The following is a 24,509-nucleotide window of genomic DNA, read 5'->3' on the forward strand; positions in this document are numbered from 1 at the left end:
ACTGAAAAAAGGAGCTTTCCCTTGCCCTTTCTAATTGGTTGGCCGAACGCTATTTTACATTTTACAGAAGCACTCTCAGTACTAACAGATATTTTATCATAGTTTACTGGCATACATTAAAGATATTTCGCTTTTGCACATTTTATTTTAGTCAGGAAAAAAAATCTTACACCTATTAAATGTAGCAGGCTAAATCAAATATTTTAACATGCTGAACACTTTTATTATTGTTGTTGTTATTAGTAGTACTAGTCGTATTATTATAGGTCTGCACATAAAGAAAAGAGAATTGCACAGCTGCAACTTTAAGACTCCACTCGCCTCCCCTCCGTCAGCTCCTACAATGGTCTTTTCCAGCTCCGCTTATCACAGCAGAATTTGTAACATGCCATAATTTCTTAACCGGTGCGTGTGGCTCCCCGGAAATCAGATGTCATTACCCGACCCGGCTAATTTGGCGATCGTTCCTGCTCTTTTGTTTTTTGACAATGCCAGCGGCGGGGACCAGCCGCACCTTTAGGATCGTATCCTTGGCGTCGCTGGCTCTTTGCACTGAAGAAGCCTCCTAGGATTGTCCGCTTCATGGTATAGCTTGCACAGACTGCAGTTGTCATTGATCCGCGGCCAGAGCCTCTGCTGATAGTAAAGGAACAAATTGTGAGTATGCACACTGTTGCCGCCGGTATCGCAGTGACCTACATTGCCCCATTCCTTCGGGCTCAAGGTGATTTTCTGCGGTGCCCCTTTTATCTCCACAACTCTGGACTGATGGGGATGTTGGGGGGAGTAGTGAGCGCTTGGTGTGGAAGCATACGTGGTGTATATAATGTATAGATTTCGTGTGGTTGACATTGTGAAGCTCTGCAGGAGGAAGAAAAAAATCACGGCCGGCTGTCACAGTGGAGAGACATAGCAGAGAGTTAAAGGGGGGCGGGATGCAGACTGAGAGGCTGGCATGATGTAATGCACTTGAGACAATAGCCAAGGATTCTCCCCAATTATCATTTCAGAGAATGAGGAGGAGTTGTTACAGTGGTGTCAAGACGCGATCAGCGCCGCAGTCAGGCCGCCTTGGAGTGTGTGTGTGCGCGCGCGTGTGTGCTTAGTAACCGCAAAAGGACGAGCTGTCACATGAGGAACAGCTGCCCCTCCTATAAACAACATTATCACCGGCTATTACAGAGATGCAAGGAGGAAGAAGGCATTCAACAGACTCCCATCCATCCATCTACCCACCTGCCTCTCCATTCACACTTTTTATCCTGTAAATGGATGAATGAGTGAACAGACACACTCACTCACTCACACACACACATCCAGATGCTGGCTCGCTGGTAGAAGGTTAATTGCTGTAGGCAAAGCTGTGATTTCTCTCTGATCTTGCCAATTAATATTAACATTTACAGGCGTGCACGGTGAAGAGATGTGACAATATTTGCATTAGTAGGAATTCCAACTTGTGAAGCTGTTGCACATACTTTAAAGTGTGACACAGATACATTATGCAAAGCTAAGATGCTTAATTTAATGGGTTTTTTTTAAATAAAGTGTGTGACTTTCCAGTTAGGGACCTCAAACATGCAAATACGCCTTCCTGCCTAATATGGCTGGTGTGCGGGCGAAGCTTTTATTGCCCCGAGGTTTCATTGAAAAAAGTGGCAACCTGTGGAAGAAGCTTTTATGTGCATAAAATGATCGTTTAAGGTCCTCTTTTACAGCACAGGTTTGACTGTCACTAAACCTTCGGTAATGAGGAAGGTAAAATGTTGCGGTGAGGCAGGTGTGGTGGTTACAAACGGCACAGTTCAAATCACCTCCAACTTGAGCTTTATTGCCTTTTTGTTCACCTCGATCAGTGCTCTTATTCAATCTCCATCGATTCATGGTTTGCATGACCTTGCTGCAGGGGATTGTGGGCGATGTTAAAGGCTACACGATGTCCTTTCATCCTTTCATGTGCATGCAGACTTATTTTCAGTTGAGCACACAACCAGTGAAAACACACACACAGAACACCCTTCCCCCTCCTCACCCTCGCAGATGCTCACACACAGGTAAAGTGCAGTCACAGAGAAATGGAGACACACACACACACACACACACACACACACACACACACACACACACACACACACACACACACACACACACACAGACATACACTTGATGCTCAGCCTCATCACCCTTTCCCGGCCTTCCTAATGGCAGAAGGCTGGGTGTAACTCTACACCGACACCATCCTCCTCATCCCATCTCTGTCTCATTCACCTTTTACTACCAAAGCTTCACATGAGAGTATCAATGAGTGCTGAATACTATTTTTGTGATGTAATGTATTACAGTTGCACAAGCTATTTTTCATGTACTGAACAAAAGATTGTGGTTTGGACTAACATGCTGTTTGAGGAAGCACAAGCAGCAGTTGCTGGTAGACTTTGTGACTATAATTCTTGGGATCGAGGCAGATGGGATTTCAATCGCTGAAATAAAACTTACTATAAAGCTCGAGGGCTTATTTGGAAGTGTGTTTCTTAAGGCAGGTAGCTTGTTCTCAGACTGCTGTGGAATACATTGATGTTACCAGGATATCCTCTCAAAAATAGTGGTACAGTAAAAGTCCATTTCTATGCCTACAGGTAAGCTGAGTATTCGTATTAATAGGGCTAATTGTAGGACCTCAAAATAACTATGTGTGCTTTTTTGAGGGCCAATAGATGTCTGTAGTTGGTAAGTAAAAGGTTCATATTTGGTCAAATTCTTCTAGATTAATCAACCAATATAAGGAGACAGTCTATCTTTGTCCAAAAACAACAAGTATTGACAAAAAAAGTAAAATATTATTTTTACTCTTAGATTTTAAGGTTTTACTGTTTACTGAAAAGGATTCAAACAAGTTTCACACAGTGTCTGTCGTGTATCTTGCATCAGTGGTTAACGCTGTGGTTTAATTCCTGGGGCCTTTGTTCTCGTTGTGCCTGGTGGGTTTTCTCTCATTGCTCCAGTTTTCTCCCACAGTCCAAAGATGTGTGTTAGGTTAATTAGTGAATCTAAGTTGTCTATAATGGCAGCCACTAGACTTGTGCCATAATGCACTTAATTAATAGTTTTTGCATGAATTCAATACCTTTTGATTTTAACTTCCATTTTTTTGTTGATGTTTTCTTTATATATATATATATATATATATATATATATATATATATATATATATGTATATATGTATGTATGTATGTATGTATGTATGTATGTATGTATGTATGTATATATATATATATATCTGTCTGTATTTTCGTGCTAAAACATCAGAAACTGTAGAATCAAAGTTTCTGCAACCTGAAGTGTTCACATGTAGCAGAGTACTTTGATTCCTGCATATTCTTTTTGGTAGTGTAGTGTTGTATGAATATTACTGAAGATGTTGTTTCTTGTACATGTAGAAAAGGTACTTGTGGTTGCTCACTTGTTTCCCGAGGGTTCTCCACAGCAAATGGATCCACAAATGGATGTTTTGGCAAGAAATTTTAAACTGGATGCCCCTCCTGACAGAACTCTTCCATTTAATCCTGGCTTGGGACTGGCACTAGGAGAATGTGAGCTTGTGTCCCCTAAAGCTGGGTTTGTGGGTTCTCCTGGCTTCAAAGTGGGTATCTTTTGCATGTAAGGTGAATGTGTTACAGAGGATTTATATTTCTTTGTTATATCTAGGTTTATTTTAACTGCAAACCCCTCTGAAACCATACTCTGCTACCTGACATGCACCTCTCTAGAAATGAAACTGTATGTCACGTATATGCAGCCTGCAACTTTTGTGATTGGCCTGTTCAGTACTGTTGATTTCCTGTGACCATTCAACCACAGTTTTGGAACGGATCGGTAAGAGAATAACCAAAATAAGGAATAATAGTCATAGCCTCAATATAATTACTCACAAATGTCAGCAACCACCACAAGATAATTAACATAAGCTTGAATGCTGACAATGGTTCCACCCACTTATGTAGGCAATGTGGTAGGCTCTACAAAGACTGACCCAAGACGTCTAAATCAGCTGTTGGGCCTCAGTCACCAAACGCTAGGACCTTGTCAGCGCCGGAAATCGGAGATGGGGAATGTTCACCTTCAAAGTAAAAGGTGCACCTTTTGAAATGTGTTTGTTGCAGTGGTAAGGCACAATTTGTATTCTGAAGCTGGACGTTATGTATTTTCAGCTTGCATCGCACTTTCCACATTTTCACTATGTTTTGGTGAATAGTTTGCAAATGTTTGCAGACATGCATGTCTTTCACCCAAACTAATGGTGACCACAGCAACCTGCTAGCGACTAAAATAATGGTAAGAAGATTTTCAGTGCCTTAACCACTACACCACAATTTCTTGCTAATGTGACTTCTAAATTCTGCTTAAGCTCTTTTCAGAAACATCCTGGCAGGGAGATGCTGTATCAAATTAATGAATCGCTTTCTCTCAGCCTACTAATAGATAAGTATAAAAAGTAGTAATTAACAACTGTACAATGTAACTTTAGTCTTCTTGTCAAAATTATTTAGAAACAATAAACAGATATTCCACTACAGTAGATTCCTGAGGAAAGAAAATGTGTTTTGATGACAGATATTTTTTCTGCTTTTCTACATCTAAACAGTAGCACTTAAATAATAATAATAATAATTTACCTACATCAGATGTCCAAATAGGTAAGTAGGCACCCTGTTTATTTAAGAAGATCAACAGTAGGGAGTTAACAAAAACGGGAAAATATCTTAGTTCTGTAGCATGTTCTATAGCAGGTTATGACTGCTTCAGTGAATTGCAGGCAGGTTGGTGTTAATATTTTTATACAAGAGTATGGCTGCTTCTTTCTATCAGCCCATCACAGCACCATCACTTGCAAAACCAACTAACCATGCACATAACATTTCTTCTGAGATGCCCTTCAATCCAAGACCAAGATTTTGCAGATAGCAGTCCTGGTGCATACTTGCAATTCAACTTGTTGAAATAAGCGGCCACAGAACTCACCTCTGTATGCAGTTCTGATACAGTTGATCAGGAAGGTGTTTGAGACCCAGCAGGAATGTGTATGTATATATATATATATATATATATATATATATATATATATATATATATATATATATATATTAGGGGTGCAACGATACACAAAATTCACGGTTCGGTTCGGTTGGATACTTTGGTGTCACGGTTCGATATTTTTTCGATACAAAAGAATGTTCATGCTTTTTTAATTTGTCATTTATTAAAATTATAAATATATATTTTAACTCAAAAGTACAGTTTTTAAATTTAATGTTGCTGAAACGACAAAGTAATAAAAAAATAAATATCTCATGGAAAAATCCCTCATCTTTGGAAAAGAGAGTTCATTACAGAGAAATGGCTCTTTCCAAAATAAAAGCTATACTATACCCTTCTTCTGGGGTATATTCTCAGCAGCATATTAAACATATCAGGTCCCCATAAGGAGAATCATGTGCTAACGGCTGTCTAAATGACACGGGTAAAGTTTGTAGCATGCGTGCTTGTTGTTTTTGTCTGCTTCCACTTGTCTTTGCACTAGGATGATGTCGGAGTAAATGTGCAGTCATATTCATTGTGTTCCCACTGGTGCTGTCAGCGTTAATCTGAAATGACATTAACGCCACAACAAGGCAAATCTCCGTTAACGAGCTACCGCAGATCGCCCCGTGCGTGGGGCTGGACGGCGTCAACACGTTAACGAGCAAACTGCGCTAACGCACTAGTTCCCACCCATGTAATTGAGCATTGCGTGGCACATCCGACATGCTGTTTTACTTTTGTCCATGATGCGCTTACCTTCAGGGTCATACTTCACATGAAGACCAAAATAGTTCCAAAGGCCAGGTCTGAATGAGGGTGGGGGAGGTTCAATTTGCCATGCTGCAATGAGCTAAGCTTCTGTCTTGCTAGCTTGCGCAGTGGATCTGCGCTCGACAGTGCAGCCTAGGCGGAGTAGTCGAACGCAGATCCACAGCATCGTCAGAAGAAAAGTTGATAAAATAAATTAAAAATTTTGTATTGTTCGATACACATGCGTACCGAACCGAAAGCACTGTATCGAACGGTTCAATATCGATACGAGTATCGTTGCACCCCTAATATATATATATATATATATATATATATATATATATATATATATATATATATATATATATATATATATATATATATATATATATATATATATATATATATATATATATATATATATATTGTTAGTGATAGTTTTCACTCTGAAACAGAGGTGATTGATGCCGAAATGAAAAGTTGGAGTGGAACGGGGTCACCCTTTAAAATTACCACTTTGGAGCAAGAAATTATTTCAGGTTAACATCCAAGATCTTTACACTACAGCCATATCACTTTTGGTATGCCTACTGCAATTATTATAATATCCTGAGCAATCCTGTGTAATAGATTTGAATCGTTGTTTTCTTGACAGACTGTCTCTTGGTCGTCTGAAGTCTCCGTGGTACAGGGTGCCATATGAATGAGATTTTCCAGCACTATGAGTGTACCATGCAATCTGGCCAGTTCCATTCACAAATATGCTGCGTCACTCTTTTCCCACCTGTCAGCCTGATATGAATGCCAAAATGGGAAAGAGCGGCATGCAACAGCTTTCCCATTACCCGTGGAGCTCATCAATCCAGTCTGTAGATGCACTTTGCTCATCTGCCCGCCAAGAAGTCAAGCACAAATATTACTTGAAAGTGCAATCTGTCATAAACCAACTATCCTGTCGGCTAACTGCTTGATGTGCAAGTAAAGTCCATTGTCATTAAAACAAATGGTTGTACACTTGTATTCATATTGTAAGAAAATTCGTTTTAATGAGCTTAACATGTTGCTACAAATGTTCAAAGAGCTGACCTTACATTTAGTGTTTTTAAAAAGCCCATAATGGGTTTTTGGGCCTACTTTATTTTGCTTTACTCCTTTCTAAATTACCATTTCCTTGTTCAATGCGTTAAAGCATTAGTAATTTCATTCCTAATGATAACAAGGCTTTAAACACACTATTAAATAATGCCAGTTTTATTTTAGCCTCTCCAAAATTAGCCCAACAAGCATAGAGTAGTACAGCTTATCTCTAAAGCCACAGAGTGTCGTGTTCAGGCCGCTGTCTGTTCTGAACACGCTCACACTCCACATGTCTTTTGATGTTTCCCAGGTGGTGAATAGTGCTGAATTTGCCTCACTTGGCCATATACAGCTCCAGGAACACACTGCTGTTTTGTGTGCTGCGCCTTATCTACTCACACAATTGTTCCCATTAATGAGATTAACTGAAGACATTCAGGAAATTAGCTGCCGTTTGCTGATTTGCTTCTGCCAAAATGGAGTGATTCTACATAAGTGTCAAATTTTTACATCTGTCCCATATAGATACAGTAATTCACTGCCTGCTTGATTCTTACTCAAGGGAATAATCTTGTGGCTTAACTTTGTTTTTTTTCCCCTGCTTGTCCATTTTTATTATGGGTCTTTGTAGATGTGCCGGAGGGTGAACTGCAATAGTTTAGATTAGGAATCAGTATGTCAGAGTAAATAAAACAAGGTCTAAGGTCATTCAACAGCAATCACGCCTATTGTTGGACAAGCATATAATGGGCAATTCCAAAAAGCAATTTTTTAAATCTTTTTTACTTAAAATGGCTTTTAAGAAAAATCTTTCTGCAGTATTGTGCTTTGCAGTGGTATCATTTAGCTGTCATTGGCAGTATGCTTCAAATAAAGTGCCAGCCGATGTCCCAGTGAGCCCACATTCTCTACACTTTGGAGGTGTTGCATCCAACAATTTCTGAAACAGACATCTGACAAACACAACAGACAGCGATTCCAGGTGAAGAAGTGAGAAGATGGCAGGATCTTGACTTCTCTGTCCAGCTTACTTTTCTGTGCACAACCAGTGAAGGCTTCCAAGGCAAGTCTCCCTCAAAACATCAAAAAAGATTATGGTTATGACAAAAAGTCTATTATGGGATGTAAAACTTGGTCTCAAGCTGTAGTCAAGAATTTGATGGACAAGGAGGGTACATATCCAGCTTTGTGTAGGTGTACCGTCTGCTAGGTTCAGCAACTTTGGCTCGATGTTGAACTTAGTCTCACACCTTAAACGCAGAAGTTCTTGAAACTTGCAAATAAGTTACTGTTTTTCAGCTGATATGCATTGTTAGTTGATGAGCTGTTTTTGCACTTGACTTTTCTGGCCATCTGTTTTAACAAACTGCAGCCACACCAACAGCTTCTCCGTGTAAGCCAGTTTGAGGTTGATTCTGAGTAAAGGTTCAGAAAAAAAAAGTTAGACCTAGTCCAAACTGTGAAAAATGGGATGCTATCAGCACACCCCATTTTTCACAGGTAGTCTGTTGCTTCCGCTGTCGGGAATTATTGATCAGTCCTGGAAGGCTTGATCTATAGGGTTGTAGTGAGCATATCGACCAAGCAATCGAACAGCAGACACTGAGACTACAGCCCTTCTCCAGGCTGAAGAAATTATACATGGTCCTCCACCAGTGTGATGTACAACACACAGCCCCTCCTGTAGTGACACTGATAATTATGAATGTTTTATGGATACTCACCTGCCGAAAGGAACTAAGAAGGCTTAATTTTTCCCAAGTTTTCCATGATTTTCATCGTTTTTAGCATTGCAATGTCTTGTAGATGCAAGTTTGCTCAGTAATTTCCTCCCATCTAGCGCCAGGAATGAGCTTGAATGCCAATAGGCAGAGAAGGGGCTTTGGATTTGTTGCACTGATTGAGAAGAAAACCTCACTCCTACCCCCCTGAATAATTCATTGATTGGCATATGGCGTGTAGAGAAAAGCCCAATGATCCCTGCATGTCTGTCTGTGTATTCTTATTTCAACTGTAGCCCACAATGAGTTCAATTGAGCGTGTTCCTGTTCCCTCCCATCAATGATTTCTGCACACTTTTACCCTCACATTTAATCATCTTTAACCAGCTGCACTAAATTTAGTCACTTAAATGTCATCTGGTTCTTACAACACTTTCACTCAATTGCTAAAAATGTCAGTTTCTCTTCATAAGTATCATTCTGGCAGATAAAATCTTACATATTCATTATGACAAGCGTTCATGACAAGGCATAGCCAGACATGCTAAAGGAATTTGTGGGAGCTTTCCTGGTACACATTAACATAATGTGCTGTGATGTTTCATTGCAGTGGAAATGAGCATAGAAAAACTATCAGTAGCCTTTCTGTCAGGCTTTAAGAATTATCTGTAGACCAAATAGCTGTTTTAATAGTGGTCAAATTGGCTTTTCAGTTGTCAGGAAATAGTACTGTCACTGCTAATGAGTGCAATCTAGACAACATGTGCATCCCAGCTGGCAATAAGAGCTCTCAGTCCGGACATTCTTCACACAGCCCACTGTGGGTGATTATCTATTCAAGGGGAGTACACTAACTCTTACCTGTCACTGCTACTGCTTCACACTAGAGAGAGAACTAATAACTTGCTGCACAAACATGCCTTCCAATAACAGCAAATACTGAGCAGCAGAGGAGCATTTACCCACAAAAAAAAAACACATTTTGGGAAAACTTTATCCATAAGTCATTGTCAACAGAATATGCTGTACTTTTTGGTCTTTTTCTTGAGTAAAACTAGAGACTGATCTAATGGCTTTTGAATGGAATAATTATCCAGATAAGTGTTGTACTGAATGATATGGTTCAGTGTTTTTAAAGGTTGCTTTTTATGACTGAGAGCGCAGGGGAAAGCAGATCAGACAGTGCATTTTCTCTCCATATCTATTGATTTTTCATAGACAGTGAAATAATTTAAGGGGCAGTCACGGTGAGATCAAAGCATAAGGTGCAGGAACAGGACAAAAGGGGATTGTATGTGCCGTGAAGCAGAAAAAACATCCTCAGCACAATTTGCTTTCTACACAGCTTAAAGGAGAAATAAAGCGCCATCAAACAGCAAAATGTGCTTGTTTGTTGCTGCTTTGACGAGACAAATGTGGTCGAGCCTAGAAGATTAACACCAAAAACGTAAAATTTGAGTAAACCTGAGAGTTAGGAGCAAGGTTTGAAACATTTTGACCATGGAAGAATCACTTGGTATTTGAGACTCTAATAGCCAATTGTATGCTTTGTTTTTGCACTAACATGTATTGAGTCATAGTCAGTTGAATTACCTTCTACTTAAAATGCACCGCCGTTTGTCCTCAGTCTGTCCGCCAGCCGGCCTGCTCTCCCAAGCAATGGGTGGCATGTGCAGTGTGTCCAGCCAAGCAGCATGCAGGCTTCGGCTCTCTGGTCTAAATGGCCGCGGATGGTGGCTGAATAGTGAACTGGTGGGAGCCTGGACGGATGCCTGGAGAAGATATGGGAGACCCCATCTTACTGCCAGAACATGCTGAGACACAGACCTGGCATTGTAACCCACCCAGAGGGGACCAAGTCTGGGCAATAGGATATTGTTTTCTCACTAAATAAACCAAGTCTAGGACCAGACAATGAGAAAGTATGGTCTACCACTGGAGCCAGAATTCTCATTAATTTATAGGTATTTTGCATGTTGCTTCCTGAGCATTGCACAGGCTAAGGACATCTTTAAAGACTATGGGACATGGTTGAAAAACAACTGGGCCAAATTAGACTGATAGCCTGTTAATTTCATCTTTATAAATGCAGCTGATACCGATATTGTCACCATATAATGTTTGACCGTAATTGTCATTGTAGTTGCTATATTTTTTTATGAACAGTTGCACTTGTTGAGCTTTTGACTACTCATACTACACACTTTTACAGTTAAGACAAGAATTTAACATGCATAAACACCAAAAACCATGTAACACCTGAAAAACATCTGCCACTAGCATGTTTTCCAGTATAGGCAAGATGGTGACCAGTAAGACTGAGAAATGTGACGTTCTACACAATTTTGTTGAATACGATCATACCATGGGCACCTGTAGTGCACATATGTGCTAAGAATAATGGGTATAAGTACAATAGGACAAGATTTGACATGCAGAAAATTGCTAGCTTAATACTAGCTTAAAAATATGTAGAGTTGTTGTTTAATGAGTAGCTAGCTGTTTGCTAACCTAGCAAACAGCTGGTTTTAGGGACTTTGAATGTAAGATGTTAGCCTTTCTACTGTGTAGCTGAACAAAACCCAGGTTATTATCAGAAGTACATGGCTTGTTTATAACAATAAAATATATTTATGTAAAACAGTTATATTGCTGTAAGAAGGTATAGGCCTTTTCCCAACCTCTTGTAGCTAACTTAATCTTTTTAAGCTCACTTCCAACCTTGTTAACCTCAAGGCAAAAAATGACTCTTTCCACTCTATAGGATTAAAATTGTAGAAAGTCATGAGAAGTGAGCAATGAACTTATTCAAACTTATAATTTTCTTTCATGGTCTGTGTTGAACGGGCCTTTCTAATCTGTGTGGCTCTGAGCAACAAAAATACAGTGAATTCCCGTGGCTCATTTCTTCTTTTCTTACTTACCTGCAGTGATGCAAACATAACTTTAGCTTATGAACCGACCTGGACATCCGTTAGAATGATTCCTGAAGCTTTCTAAAAACCCTGAGGGGAGCTGGAATATTGCTTCACATATCCACTATAGCATAGATATGGTGTATTATGCAACTCGATCTGGGCTGGCCCATTAAACAGCACAAGCGTGAAATCTAGGGCAGAACGCCCAGCATCCCAAGACGTGTCTGCAGCTTTGAAACGCCGGGGTGACGCTGAGCCAAGCTCCAACTGTGTCAGGCCCAGTCACATGCACGCAGCCATACAAACAGAAGTGTGTGGATATTTACACAGAGGCATGGGTACAAAACAGAAGACATGGACAGACATGTTTGCTTTCCTATATACCCTGCTCTATACAAATACTCATCATTCCTATGAATTAGAATTTGGTTCTCATCCATGCACAAACCCACTGTTATTATGTCTTCTTTCTTTTCTTTTCTTTTTTAACTAAAATGTTATTATTAGATATGTATGGGTCCAAAAGGGAGTATGCTGCCTCTTATTTGAAGTTGTTCAGCAACTGTATTGTAATATGGGTGACAGTTTGTGTATGTATTATATGTAAAAAAAAAAAAAAAACTTAACTGGAAAATTGAGAGTGTAAATTGCCTATTGTCTAATTTCTGGTTTTTCGTCTCTTCAGCAGAGCAAAGATGATGTGTGAAGTGATGCCCACGATCAGCGAGGACACAGCTCTGAGCCAACGCGGCTCTCAGAGCAGCGCCTCAGACCCGGACTCACATTTTGAGCAGCTTATGGTTAATATGCTGGACGAACGGGACCGGCTGTTGGACACATTGAGGGAAACTCAGGAGAGCCTCGGTCTGGCCCAGCAGCATCTACAGGATGTCATCTATGACAGAGACTCGCTGCAGCGGCAGCTCAGCTCCGCCCTGCCACAGGTAAGCAGCTTAAATCCCTGTTTTCAAAAGGTTTTTTAATATTATTGTGGAATCTTTGTATCCTTGACTTTTTGATAGTGCTGATATGACAAGAACGAAGGATTGACATGCAATTAAAGTAGGAAGCTGGAATAATGATGTACTTACAAAGGATGTGTTGTGACTTCCACGACACTGGGATGTCATCTTTGACTTATTTTATGTGTGTTTTGTCATAAATTTGCTATAAAAATATTAAAATATTGTCCATCTAAACTTTATACTTTCTAAAACTTTCTTTGGTTTTATTGTTTTAGTGTCCTCTTCACAACACAACCTAATTCCCAAACAATAGAAAAGGCTGATTGCCAATGACTTGGGCTTTAATATTGTAAGGCAAGTCAAATACAAAACCTTTGGTTAGTTTTATGAACAATTACTTGGGTTAAAACGGACCCTTTTACAAGAAGGCAAAAGTCTCCTACCTGCATCTTTTTTCTTTCTTTCTTGTTTTCTTCATTGTCACCGAGAGGCGTGGATGCTAATCTAAATGTATGCCTAAGCTGTTTTTTAACCATCAAATCAATGTCTTATCTCTGACTTTGTAAACAGTGTAGAGAAAAAAGCGTGCAAACGTCCAACTCTTATGATTGATAGAGGTAACATGCTGACACATGCATTTCCAGTGGATTATACAAATAAGAAGTACTTTTCAGCTGAAACTGGTTTTGGAACAAGTCTTGACGACAATACTGCCTTTCGAACATTTGTCATTTCATCAGACATTTTGCACATACGTAGTCATTCCCGACATAAATCGAACTTCACCCTCTCTAAAAATTAACCACTATTATCGTTTTTCATGTTGGGCACCTGTTGCATACAGTTGTGTGAAAAATTAAGTACACCTCATAGTTCAATAGCTTGTAGAATCACCTTCAGCTGCAATAACTTAACAATCCTCCCATAACGTCATTTTCTGTATGGCTTTCTCAGTGTTTCACATTGTTTATGGAGGGATTTTCACCCACTCTTCTGAACGGTGTTGCTTTACTTTATTAAAGTTTGTTGTCATCCATTTATGGACAGCTCTTTTGAGGTCCTGCCACAACATTTCCATTGGGTTGCGATGTGGACTTTGAGTAGTCAAACTTGTTGATGATCAGTTAATTAAGTACATTTGATTAGCAGCACCTGGCTGCTACTTACTGTCTTAATTCCTATGGTATCAGTAAGGGCATACTTAGATTTTACAGGACTGTGAAAATTTGTTTTTTTACATGAATGTAGAGTGTGGCTGTATTGCTTTTTATTTGCCTCACAAATTGTAAAAAAAAAAGAAAAAAAAAGAAAATATATATATATGCCTCCCCAGCACTGTTTATTATTCAGACGAGATAATTATCTTTTAATTTGCAGAGCAGCGCTTCATTATGCTTAAATGAACAAGGCACTAGTACTGTGTCTTGGAGTACCATATATTTTTCCAGTTTAGTGACTCTCACCAACCACAAATAAATTTGTAATTTTAAATGAAATCAACACAGAGAGCGTATCAATTTTAAGAGAATGAATTTAGTGTATTTGTTGCTTCCTGTAACTACAAGTAGGCTCCAATTACAACACCAGTTTCTTTTACATGTAGATAATTTTGTAAGTACTTGAGAGTGCACAACAAATTGCATATTAATGGGTGCTACTGTGCTCTTATGCTCACTGGTTACGGATATCTGCAGTGCTGAGTTTACCCAACCTAAATGTCTTTGATTGCATCAGCATGTTCGAGATAATTAAAAATTTCAGGCATAACCGAACATTCAGTGTACATTTGCCTGTGTGGGTTAGATGAGAATGGCAACCTGTCTTGTTTGAAATGAAATCATCGAAAGACATTTTTGAGGATCTTTGAGCAATGCATACATAGAAGCCCTTATGTAATGATTCCTGCAGTAAGTGGAGATTAGCTAAAACTGTGTCAGTAATTCTAGTCACATGCCTTTCCCACTCTGTTTCTAAGAGACTCTGAGGGTTTGTCGGTAAAGAGGACTTTGTTCACAGGAGGTGCCAGACTTTTTTTTTTTTTTTTACTTCTTGCCCCTTGGCCTTCAGAATAATTTAAATTAACCCATTTTCACCTTTTCTGATTCAGATCTCTGGACCGTGTGTCCCAAGTGGGTAAAAACCTGCTTTTTACCAGAGTCGGCCTTTGCTATATTTGATCTTGAATTCATCTCAGAATGCAGGTTTGAACTTGGGGTTATGTGGTCTTCCAGCTCGTGTTTTAGCCTCAGGGCTTTTATCCACCTCAGAAGTTACACGGTGAACAAAATACACAGTTGAGAGAACCAGACAGACAAAAAAAGCAAAAGTTAGGCACTAACAAATTCCGTTCATAGATGTTTTTGGGTTGTTGTTTTTTTAGCTTCTAGGACAGCCTACACACACTAAATAGAATAACAACAAAAGGCAACAAACCTACCTCTCGTCCCATATTTGAATTCATGTCTTTAGGCAGTCTTATATTCCTTCTCCATCCAAACATACTCACAATTCTTTTCTCCAGAGAAACCATCCAAGGTTGCCCAAGTGAAATAACATTTCAATTATCAGACAGTTTTGCTGATGTCCGCCGGCAGTAAAGTGCTACAATGATGTATGGGTTGTCACTGTGTAATGACAGAGCTGACATACTGTTCTGGTGCTCTTCCTGGCATCTGGATTAATTCAAATATCACTGGGATCTTCCTAGCAATGTCCTGGCACAAACGATTCTATTAATTATGTTGATGGTGTCTTATTGGGCTGCATGATATCAGCATTACTGTAATGGTTCACGAAGAGGTTTGTTAGACCTTGGCAATTATACAGAAGCATTTGGTGAAGGAAAGAGGTGCCCTGTTGTGCTTCTGTTTAATATGCAGCTGATAAGAGTTGTGCTTGCAGCTTCTGGCTTTTTGAGCAATAAAAATGAGATTATTTCTAAGAAGCAGCCATCACCTTTATTAAGGATGTCTTTGCTCTCGATTAGACTGAAATGATTTTACTGCATCTGACACTTCTTTTATAATGGGACTTCTTTAATAAAGATGTCATTTTGGGGGCCGGTAGTGCAGAACAATGCTCAGATAACCATGTAGTAGGATTCTTAAAAGAGGGCAATAGATAGCTTCCAGGTCTTTCTCCATTTTGTGTGTGTGATTGCTAAGGAGATGATGAATGAGAAGAGAAACCGTTTTTTTTGGTGGGGGGGCAAAAGTGGCCTCATTTAAGCAATAGGCAGGCTGTGAATGTGTCTTTACTGATATCACTCCTCTGTTATTGAAGCCCAGAGCGCTGGCAGGATTAGATGTTGGCCCACCACAAACTTGCTTCCTCTTGTTCTTCTTTCCCTCTGTTCCTTCTCTCTCTGTTTCTGCTGTTGCCGCCTTTTTTTTTATTGTTGTGTTGCACTTTGCCTTGCATCTCCCTCTTCTCCTCTGTTTTTCAACTCTCTCTCTCCATCCGAGGTCACGGCTCCGCTGCTCGTCACGACACTTTCGACTCATCGGAGTGACATTTGCCGTCCCTGACGCTTCCAGCAACACATCCCCGCTTACATGCATAAAAATTCGGCAGTACCCCTGGCCCTTCCCTGATATGCCTCCCCACCCCTACTGCCGACTGTCCCTTGTCTGTCCATTCTAGATTTCATCAGCCTATTTTGTTATATCACAGTGAAATAACAGAGACAACCATTATTTGTTTGTCATGTACTCAGTGCTGCATGACATGCTTTTTCTGCAAAGAGGACTCTGCCCTAAGTGTCTTATTTAGGCAAATGCTTAAAAAAACGTTATTTTTCCGTTCTAAACAAGAAAAATCCAAGAAAAATATTCTGTCTAATCAACTACTGCAAAGCTCTAATTACAAAAGAGAACTCTTAACATTGCAATAAGTCCAAAGAAACCTCGTAAGTCATTCTCCTATAATAACCACTGAACTGACTGTTGATTCTCGTTGTGAATATGCTCCAATTCCTCACATGCTTCCATACTTACACTTGCTTTGGTGAATAAATGCATTCTAATTGAATAGAATAACAGTCTAATAGTTGTTTCAGAACATCCTTACTTACTGGACTGAAGCTCCACGGGAAGCGGTCCATTTGACGATTTATTGAATAAGTGACAGTATTTGGAACAAACACAAACATTTCATATCATATCCTCATTGATCTCTGCATCATACAATTAAAGTATGAATGCTTTTAAAGCATGGCAGATCATTTTCAACAGATAAAGCAATGGGTTTAACCTCAGCTACTTTCCTGCTGTTGATGTGTTACTCCGCTTGCAGTAAGCACTTTGTTCTTGCCTCTAACTATAAGCCTCTGTGGTAAAAGGGGAGCACTGCTGTCATGTGAAAAGCCTCATATAGGTCCACATTTTGCATTGCTCTGTGTTGAATCTGGAGCCTCTTGGAAACAGAAATATTCTACACCAATACTGAATAAACAGTTTAAAAGAAAAGTGTTCAGACAACTCAAAGCCTGTAACACCATCCACATGTGAGCCTTCTCCATCCCCCAACAGTGCCTGTATTGTGACACATGCAGGGAAACTGGCAGACAGGCAGCTTTCTCTGGAGCGCTCAGCTGTGCGTTACTGTACTGGAAGGACCCTGAGGGGCTGCGGAAGCCTTCTTCCCATGCTGTTTATTTACTTTTGCCAAACATGGTCTCATGAAGTCTGCTGTTGCTGCTGCTGCTGCTGCTGCTGCTAATGCTCTCCTAGCAGCTTCCAATCCTGCTAATCCTCCTCAATGGCACCAGGCTCTAGATTTCTGCAAATGCAGATCTGAGTTGTAGTTATACAGATGTCTAGTCGCGGAGATATTCTGAAGACAGAAAAAAATCATGTTTAAAGCTAAGCAGTATTGTAAATAAATTTCTTTCACAGTCAAAGGTAATAAAAGAAAGAATAAACTAACCTGCTGATTTTAAGATGTAGGGAAGTGAAAGAAATCACATGACGTGATGCTGTTTTAAGACATAAATATGAAGAGACATGCAATATTTTTTAATGCCAATGAAATGTATGATGAGACTATATCTTAAGGATCAGTGCATTCTAATCCCGTGCCATCAAATAAAGCCATTTTGTTACAAGCCACCTGCGTTTCACCATTACACATGAAGTGTCCTTTGGCATAGGTGCCTTGACGGACCATTAGCAGTATTATTGGCCATGGAGAGATTACGGTCGTGGTTTACGGGCCTACAGAGCTCATGTTGGGAGGCTGGATGTTGTAGAAGTCACAGACTGTGGTTCATGTCATTTTTGGAAATCTGTGTTGTGTGCTTGTCTCTCTCTTTTTTAAAAACTTTTGCACTTCACTCTCTGGTTGAATTCAGACACTGAAATGTACGTGGTTAATGTTAGAAAAGTTTCTTCAATAGTAACCTTGCATGTTTTAAAATGCTCCTCACCCCAGTGAACTTTAATGTAACACCAATGGGTCCTTCACCAGCCTCTTTTAGTGTTGGCAATGGGAGACCTGCCTTACTATTGCCATTGCTAAGGGATAGCTTGCAGTGAGATAAATGAAGTACTGCTAAAACAGCAGTACCCCATTTATGCGTCTTTAGGAATGAGTTTATTTTCTAGGCTCAAAAATAGCAACTCTTATATAATCTAAACAGTCTCTAAGCTGAGTTCATTCAGTTCACTAGTCATCAATAAAAACGATATTTGCTACATTTGGTTCTCATATATTTTGGTGCCAGTGTTTTTATTGTGTAAACATTACATCTTAATTTTTGATATCAGACACCGCGGTTGTTTAAATCTCATTGTTTGGACTTTCCAAACTGATAACAGATGCTGATTCTGCTTCTGGCCAACAAAACAGTAATTAGATACCAGCTGATCTGAAATGAAAGCTAGGACGTGGCTAAATTATTGTATGGGTAGGTGTCTATTGATCGGTGGCTTGCTCATTCATGGCTAACATACTGGTTTCAGGAGAATATGTAGTGTGTTGCTTGTATCCCTTGTATAAAATAATGACTGAGCGTGAAAATATGCTTTGATTTCAGACAGTAATTTCAGGCTATTGTGTGTTTATCTAAAGGTTAAATACATCTCTGGTGTTTCTTAGTGTTTATTATGTTATATACTGAATTATATGATAATGTCATATTGTGTACTATATAATTATATCCATGGATGACATAGTGTGTCACCACAAGAGCATCCCTATTAAAACTTCACCCATTTTTCCTAAATGACTGTTTGTAATCATGGATCGTACCACTCTGTGGAACTTCGTGGGGGTGAATGTTGAATAAAGAGGGAAGGCGTTGGGAGTCAGGCATTAGGGTGGGAGACAGAGAAGCTGTGTGAAAAGATCAGTGCTGAAATGAAGATGACTAAGCTTGAGAGTGGATGCGGGAGAACCTTTCTCTCCTTTACTTTCAATTTTTATTCCTGCTCACGACTTCCCCTACGTCCGCCCCCGCCCTGTCTCCCTTGCATGTACGGGAGGCCCTCTTGGCTCCAGCAGTCAGCCAGTCAGCTGGTCTCCACCGCCAGTGCAGCACATGATTTTCCATGATTACTGTTATTGTTTGTGCCCCAGTTCATGCTGCCTGCAGGGTAGATCTGCAGATGATGCATGGCAGGAAGAGAGGAGGAGACTGCGAAGACAGGCAAGCGTGGGCAACACAGGCATCTACCAGCAGAAACAGCCTTCCTTAAGTTGACCAACTTCAGAACATATTATAATACCCACATTATATACAGCATAAATATGCATGTACAGTTATATAATGCTGCAAAATGTGGCCGTTACTTTATTGATGTCCTTAGTATTTTCCAGTCTTCAGAAAAACTAAGCCCTCCTCATTTTTCTGCGCAATTTACCTCCAAAGCCTCTTTTTCCCTCTCCTCTTCTTTTCCCCTTTAAACTCCTTGGCACATGCGTGATGCACCTTACACTGTTTCTAATAGCAGAGTTCAGAGAGTTGATCAATACCCTTGAAAGGTTAGGGTGTGATTAAGTAGACAGTTCTAGCCCTCTGGATGAATCATCACTGCTCGGGCCAATGCCAAGCACTAGATTCTGGTCTAGTGGCTTGGCAGGGGAAACAGTGGAAGTAAGGTGAGACTAGGGGTTCTGCTCAGATACACCAAGGTGACAAGACGGTGCAGAAGGATCTCCTGCAGATGTAATTATCTCTCTAATGAACAGCGCAGTGTGGTGCCAGTGTGCTGTAAAGTCATGGAGCTCCAGGAACAGTAGATCAGATGAACAAGGAAACAGCAGCTGCTTGCATGTTAAGTTCCTTTTTGGTTGGCTGATTAGCTATAATTTTAAAAGTCAAAATGAACTTTTTGAGTTGCCACACAGCGCTGGTTTCTACTTTTACTTACTTGCTTATACTGGCCTCACTCACCCCAGACATAATTTTGCTTTTGTTCATTAAAAAGATAGATATTCTATACTATATCATACTTTTGGCAATAAATTAGACTTAATTGGTTCCAAAGTCTTAGAAATGAATAGTGGAATATACTGCAGGTCATTTTTGTTTGGATTTATGAAAAAAAAACCTCTCAGTTAATTTTATTAAGGGCAGTAGAAGACCTTCTACCCAAGTGTAGAAATGGAGAAAATGTAAAAGCCATGTCATTTTCTGTAATTGTGTAAAATGAATTGGTTAAAAAAGTGTGTACGCTCAGTTATAGAATTGGAATTTGTAATCAGCTGGCCAGAGTTTTAAAAAATCGGACTCTGGATTTGGCCAAATAAAAAAATAAAGTTTAACCCTTTAGCGTTCTGTTCAACCAGTTGGTAGAGCACATTTTCAGGCCCTATATCTAACTGAGGCTTTCACTGAAATTGACCTACCTTATTGAGTCTTTTCTACCAATTGGTTTACATCTGTAATCCCAAAAAATCCACCAGAAGGCACTGTGAATGTAAACGGTTGGCTCTTCTTATCCCTCTCCCAACCAGGAAGTCAGAAACAAAAAACCATCCAACATATTTTGAGTGTTTTTGATGAAACTAAGGTAGGACAATATTTTTTTGATATATAATGGTGTTCGAGGACTTACTAAACAGATGTATGTCACTTGACAGCAAAATTATAATTTCATGTTTAACAAGTACTCTATGGACGCTAAACAATTATATGGCTAAAAATCACATGGTCCTGTGGCATGATACTCATGATACCATCCATCTTCAACCACAGTGTGTTTGAGGTCATGGTTTCATGTGAAGCCACAAGGCCTGGCACTCTCCACCAGTATAGTGCCAACAAACCACATGAGTGGGGCTTTAAATTGTTCTGCCAAGCAAGTTCATCTGACATCATCCACGACTTGCTGCTGTATCAAGGGGGGTCTACATTCTTCAATGTTCCCCTCAGTGAAAAGGAACAGAAGCTACCTCTAGGGGCCGAAGTGGTAAAAAACACTATGCAGTCCCATAAAAGAACCTCAGCTCTTCACAAGTTTCAGCTTGGTCCAGAACTTGCACACCTCCTTGAGTGTCAGGTGCATTGGTACTGTATGACCCAACTGCACCGGTGGAGCTCCCCTGATGGCAGACAAAGACCTGATGAAGAAAGGCAATGGAGCCTGTTATTACAGGCTCTAATGAAGGTCTGATTGCAATAAAATAGTTTGACAAGAAATGTGTCAACCTCCTAAACAATGCCTGTGGGTTCATGCTTCTTTCATCGGTCAAACGGTGGAGCAAAGAGTCCAATGCAAAGATCACCATTCCATGCCCATCACTCATCCCTGTATATAATTAGCATATGGGAGGAATTAAATTTTCTGATATGCTATTACACTTGTATAAGACAAGTTATAAGTTACAAGTTAAGGAGATGGCATATTCCACTGTTGGGATACATCCTTGACTTGAATACCTGGTCTACAAGAGGGACTGTGCCCTACTGGACCCGAAACCGATGGCTCTCAAAAGGTTTCTGCCTGGCTGTGTCTGAACCAAGTTAACAAGCCAACATCTAGAGTTGGACAACCACATGATTCAGCTCTCCAAGACCACAGAATAAATGCTACACCCTAAGACCCCAACAACCAAAACCACAAGCAGATGTGCTTGATTTGCACTGTTTTTATTTTATTTTTTTAAAAAACAAAAATGATTTTGCACAGTAGCATTCAATCAGAAGTGGCCTGAATGTCAGTATTTTGTGCTGTTTCACATTTTTCACATTTGCAGATTAAAAAAATATGTATTTTGATGTTTGATATAATAGTTTCCTTTAATGGAATGAAAACCAGCAATGGTCACTGGCATGCTATTAGAAATAAACTGTATCCAATGCCCTGGATAGTTTTTATTATTAATTTAATTATAATTTGTCCCTTTCTTTTTCAACTGTATTATCTACTGTACTTGTATTTGCATTTCATACATTTACCATTAAGTGACATCTCAACCATTTGGTAGAGATCAATATTTTAAAAACTACAGGATCTATTAAAAAAAAAATATTGATTGTGGTTATTACTCACCCAAGCCAATAAGAAATGCAAACAAAAAAATTTTCCATTGCTTTTTTCTTGGTGTGGACCTTAAAGGGTTTAAAAAAACACAAGTTGTTGCGTCCCTATACTTGTCAAGAAATAAAAATGTTTGATTAGCTCTTTATCACTGTATGGTGAGACCACATGTATATTACTGTTATCTTTCACCATCTTAGACCAAGAGCTTTTAGGTTAAATTCTTCCAGCACCCTACAAAATAGCTTGTTCCTTGGCAGTGATAAAATCTCCAGTGTTGACTGTTTGATGTAAGCTAAAGATGCACTTATTAGTGAAAAAGGGGAGAACACCACAGGAGCACTCTTTCAGGCTGCCTGCAGAATTATTAAAAGGAGTCTAGAGAAGGGACGTAATTACTCAACCATGACAGACCCAGTTGTAGAATAAAATATTTGGTGTTGCTAAGCTGTAAAGTATTCATTTTCAGTGTTTCTCCACATATCATATCAGTCCTTAAAATCTTGCATTGTATCTACAGGAATTGTTCGTCAACTGACATATTTGTCCGTCATAGCATTGTATTTAGTGTTTGGGGTTTTTTTTTTTTTTTAGGGGGGGGGGGGTTACATTTTAATTAGTGTTTTAAGATTGGACATTTTGGTGTCACAATTTGGAATTGAAACAGAGATCTTCACTGGTAGGGGAGGCAAAACAACCTTACAAATATACCCCTGAAGGCCGCTAAGGTGCTAGAGGATGACAGCTATGTCAGTGTTAGCATGCTAAATGCTATGCTGGAACAGCAATGGGAGTTTTACAAAGATCAGATTCATCAACAGCAAAGTAAAAAAAAATAAAGTCCAACACATGCTGAAGAAGAAGCTGGGCCTGGACAGTGACAGCATTCAAATTGAACCGGCCCATGCAAGGAGAGAATGGACGAGCCAGACAGATTGTGATCAGATTACAAAGATTTAAAGATAGGAAATTAATCCTTTTATCTGCCAGAAAGCTGAAAGGTACCAGTCTTTACATCAATGAAGATTTTTCATCCATCAGGAACAAGAGAAAAGAACTGTTACCACGGCCAGAGGCAGAGATGATATTGCCGTCCTGAAAATGTTAAATTAAATGTTAAACCGAGGTCCCAGAACGCTGAATTTAAAAATTAGACTTTCAGTGATTTTGTCATTTCTAGCTGTTATGATTCATCAGTTTGTAAATGGCCAACTATATACTTATTCCCCGATTTTCCGGAAAAGATTTTTCAGTAGCTCATGTAAATATTTGTAGCCTTAAATATAGAGCTGGGCGATAGAACGATAACGATATGTATTGCGAAATAACTTTTTCTCGATAGAAAAATTAAACTATTGCGATAGGCCTCATCTCTCTTGTCCTCTTAAAAAAAAAACAAAAAAAAAAAAACAGCCAATCCAAATTAGGTAGGGCAGAGCCGAACCAATCACAGCCGCAGCGTCACGTCACGTGACTTGTTACGTACAGCACAAGTGCCAAGCCGCACATGTGTATTTATCTGGAAAGCAGCCAGCCGGGCTGCCCAGGTAATGGAGGAAATGAGTTTGCCGACTAGAAAAAAATCAACCGAGAGCGTGAGCGAAGGTTACCGAAGAAAAAACAGATGATGGTTCCAATGCCGGAGAGATTGTCGAACGGAAGGGCCATAGAAGTGCCGTAGTGTGAAGGTATTTCGGCTATTTCAAGTCTGACAAAAAACAGAGTAGCGTGCACTGTAAATTGTGCCGAAAGCAAGTCTGGAAATACAATAAACCGGTGCATGCTCAATCTCTGACTGAAAGCGCTAATTCGTCATTCGGCTTTTGTCAGACTAAAGTCACTGTTAAAACTGTTTGAAAAGCTAAGCTATACAACAAGGAGAGATTGAGAATTTCCCTTTAGTTCTCAGTTTATTTGATATTGACAAAAGTTAGTCAATTTTGTCTGTTCTTCTGTAAAACAAACTAAGATTTATTTTTAGAATTAATATTTTGTTTCTAAGTGGAATTGACAATTTAGTAGTCTGTTTTGTTTGTTCTATTTTGAAACTTAAACGCTTTAGCGGCTGCCTTTTGTGTAGTTTGCAATATTTGCCTTTATTTATCTGAAACTGAAGTCTCATGTTCCTTAAGTACATCTACCCTGTTGAACTTATTATGGGAAATAAATATTTAAATCAAAACAAGCTGCTGATTATTTCACATTTTACTTGTGAGCAACGGCACATTTAAATCTTACAAATATAGTTATTTGGCTTATATCGTGATATATATCGTTATCGCCTGAAATGAAAAAAACATATCGTGATATGAAAAGATCTTATATCGCCCAGCTCTACTTAAATATAAGGCTCAGGAAATTTAGTGATTGCTGTCAACAAACTGTATAAGTGTGCTGGCCATTTCACACACATTTAGACTCTGCCTTTGACAATAATGACTTTCAAATGAATGGTCATAAGTTGTATAGGAAAGACAGAAACAGATTTGGAGGGGGCGTAGCTCTGTATATTAATGA

At 39.4% G+C, this 24,509-nt stretch overlaps 1 protein-coding gene across 8 annotated transcripts in view; it reads left to right on the forward strand.

Annotated features, from left to right (window-relative positions):
• The first annotated feature begins 374 nt into the window (after nt 1-374).
• The window catches only part of ppfia2 (PTPRF interacting protein alpha 2), a 183,292-nt gene continuing 159,157 nt past the window's right edge, over nt 375-24,509 (forward strand). For 6 of the 8 annotated variants that reach the window (XM_063460522.1, XM_063460521.1, XM_063460525.1 and 3 more), the window contains exons 1-2: nt 375-657; nt 12,231-12,489. In XM_063460522.1, the coding sequence (XP_063316592.1) occupies nt 12,241-12,489 (249 nt within the window). In that variant the 5' untranslated portion in view covers nt 375-657; nt 12,231-12,240. Of the gene's footprint in view, nt 658-12,062; nt 12,136-12,230; nt 12,490-24,509 lie in introns of those variants that run through there. The other 2 variants (XM_063460519.1, XM_063460520.1) reach the window with 2 other exon arrangements.

Source organism: Pelmatolapia mariae, linkage group LG17 (assembly GCF_036321145.2).
Source record: "Pelmatolapia mariae isolate MD_Pm_ZW linkage group LG17, Pm_UMD_F_2, whole genome shotgun sequence".
Taxonomy (NCBI): domain Eukaryota; kingdom Metazoa; phylum Chordata; class Actinopteri; order Cichliformes; family Cichlidae; genus Pelmatolapia; species Pelmatolapia mariae.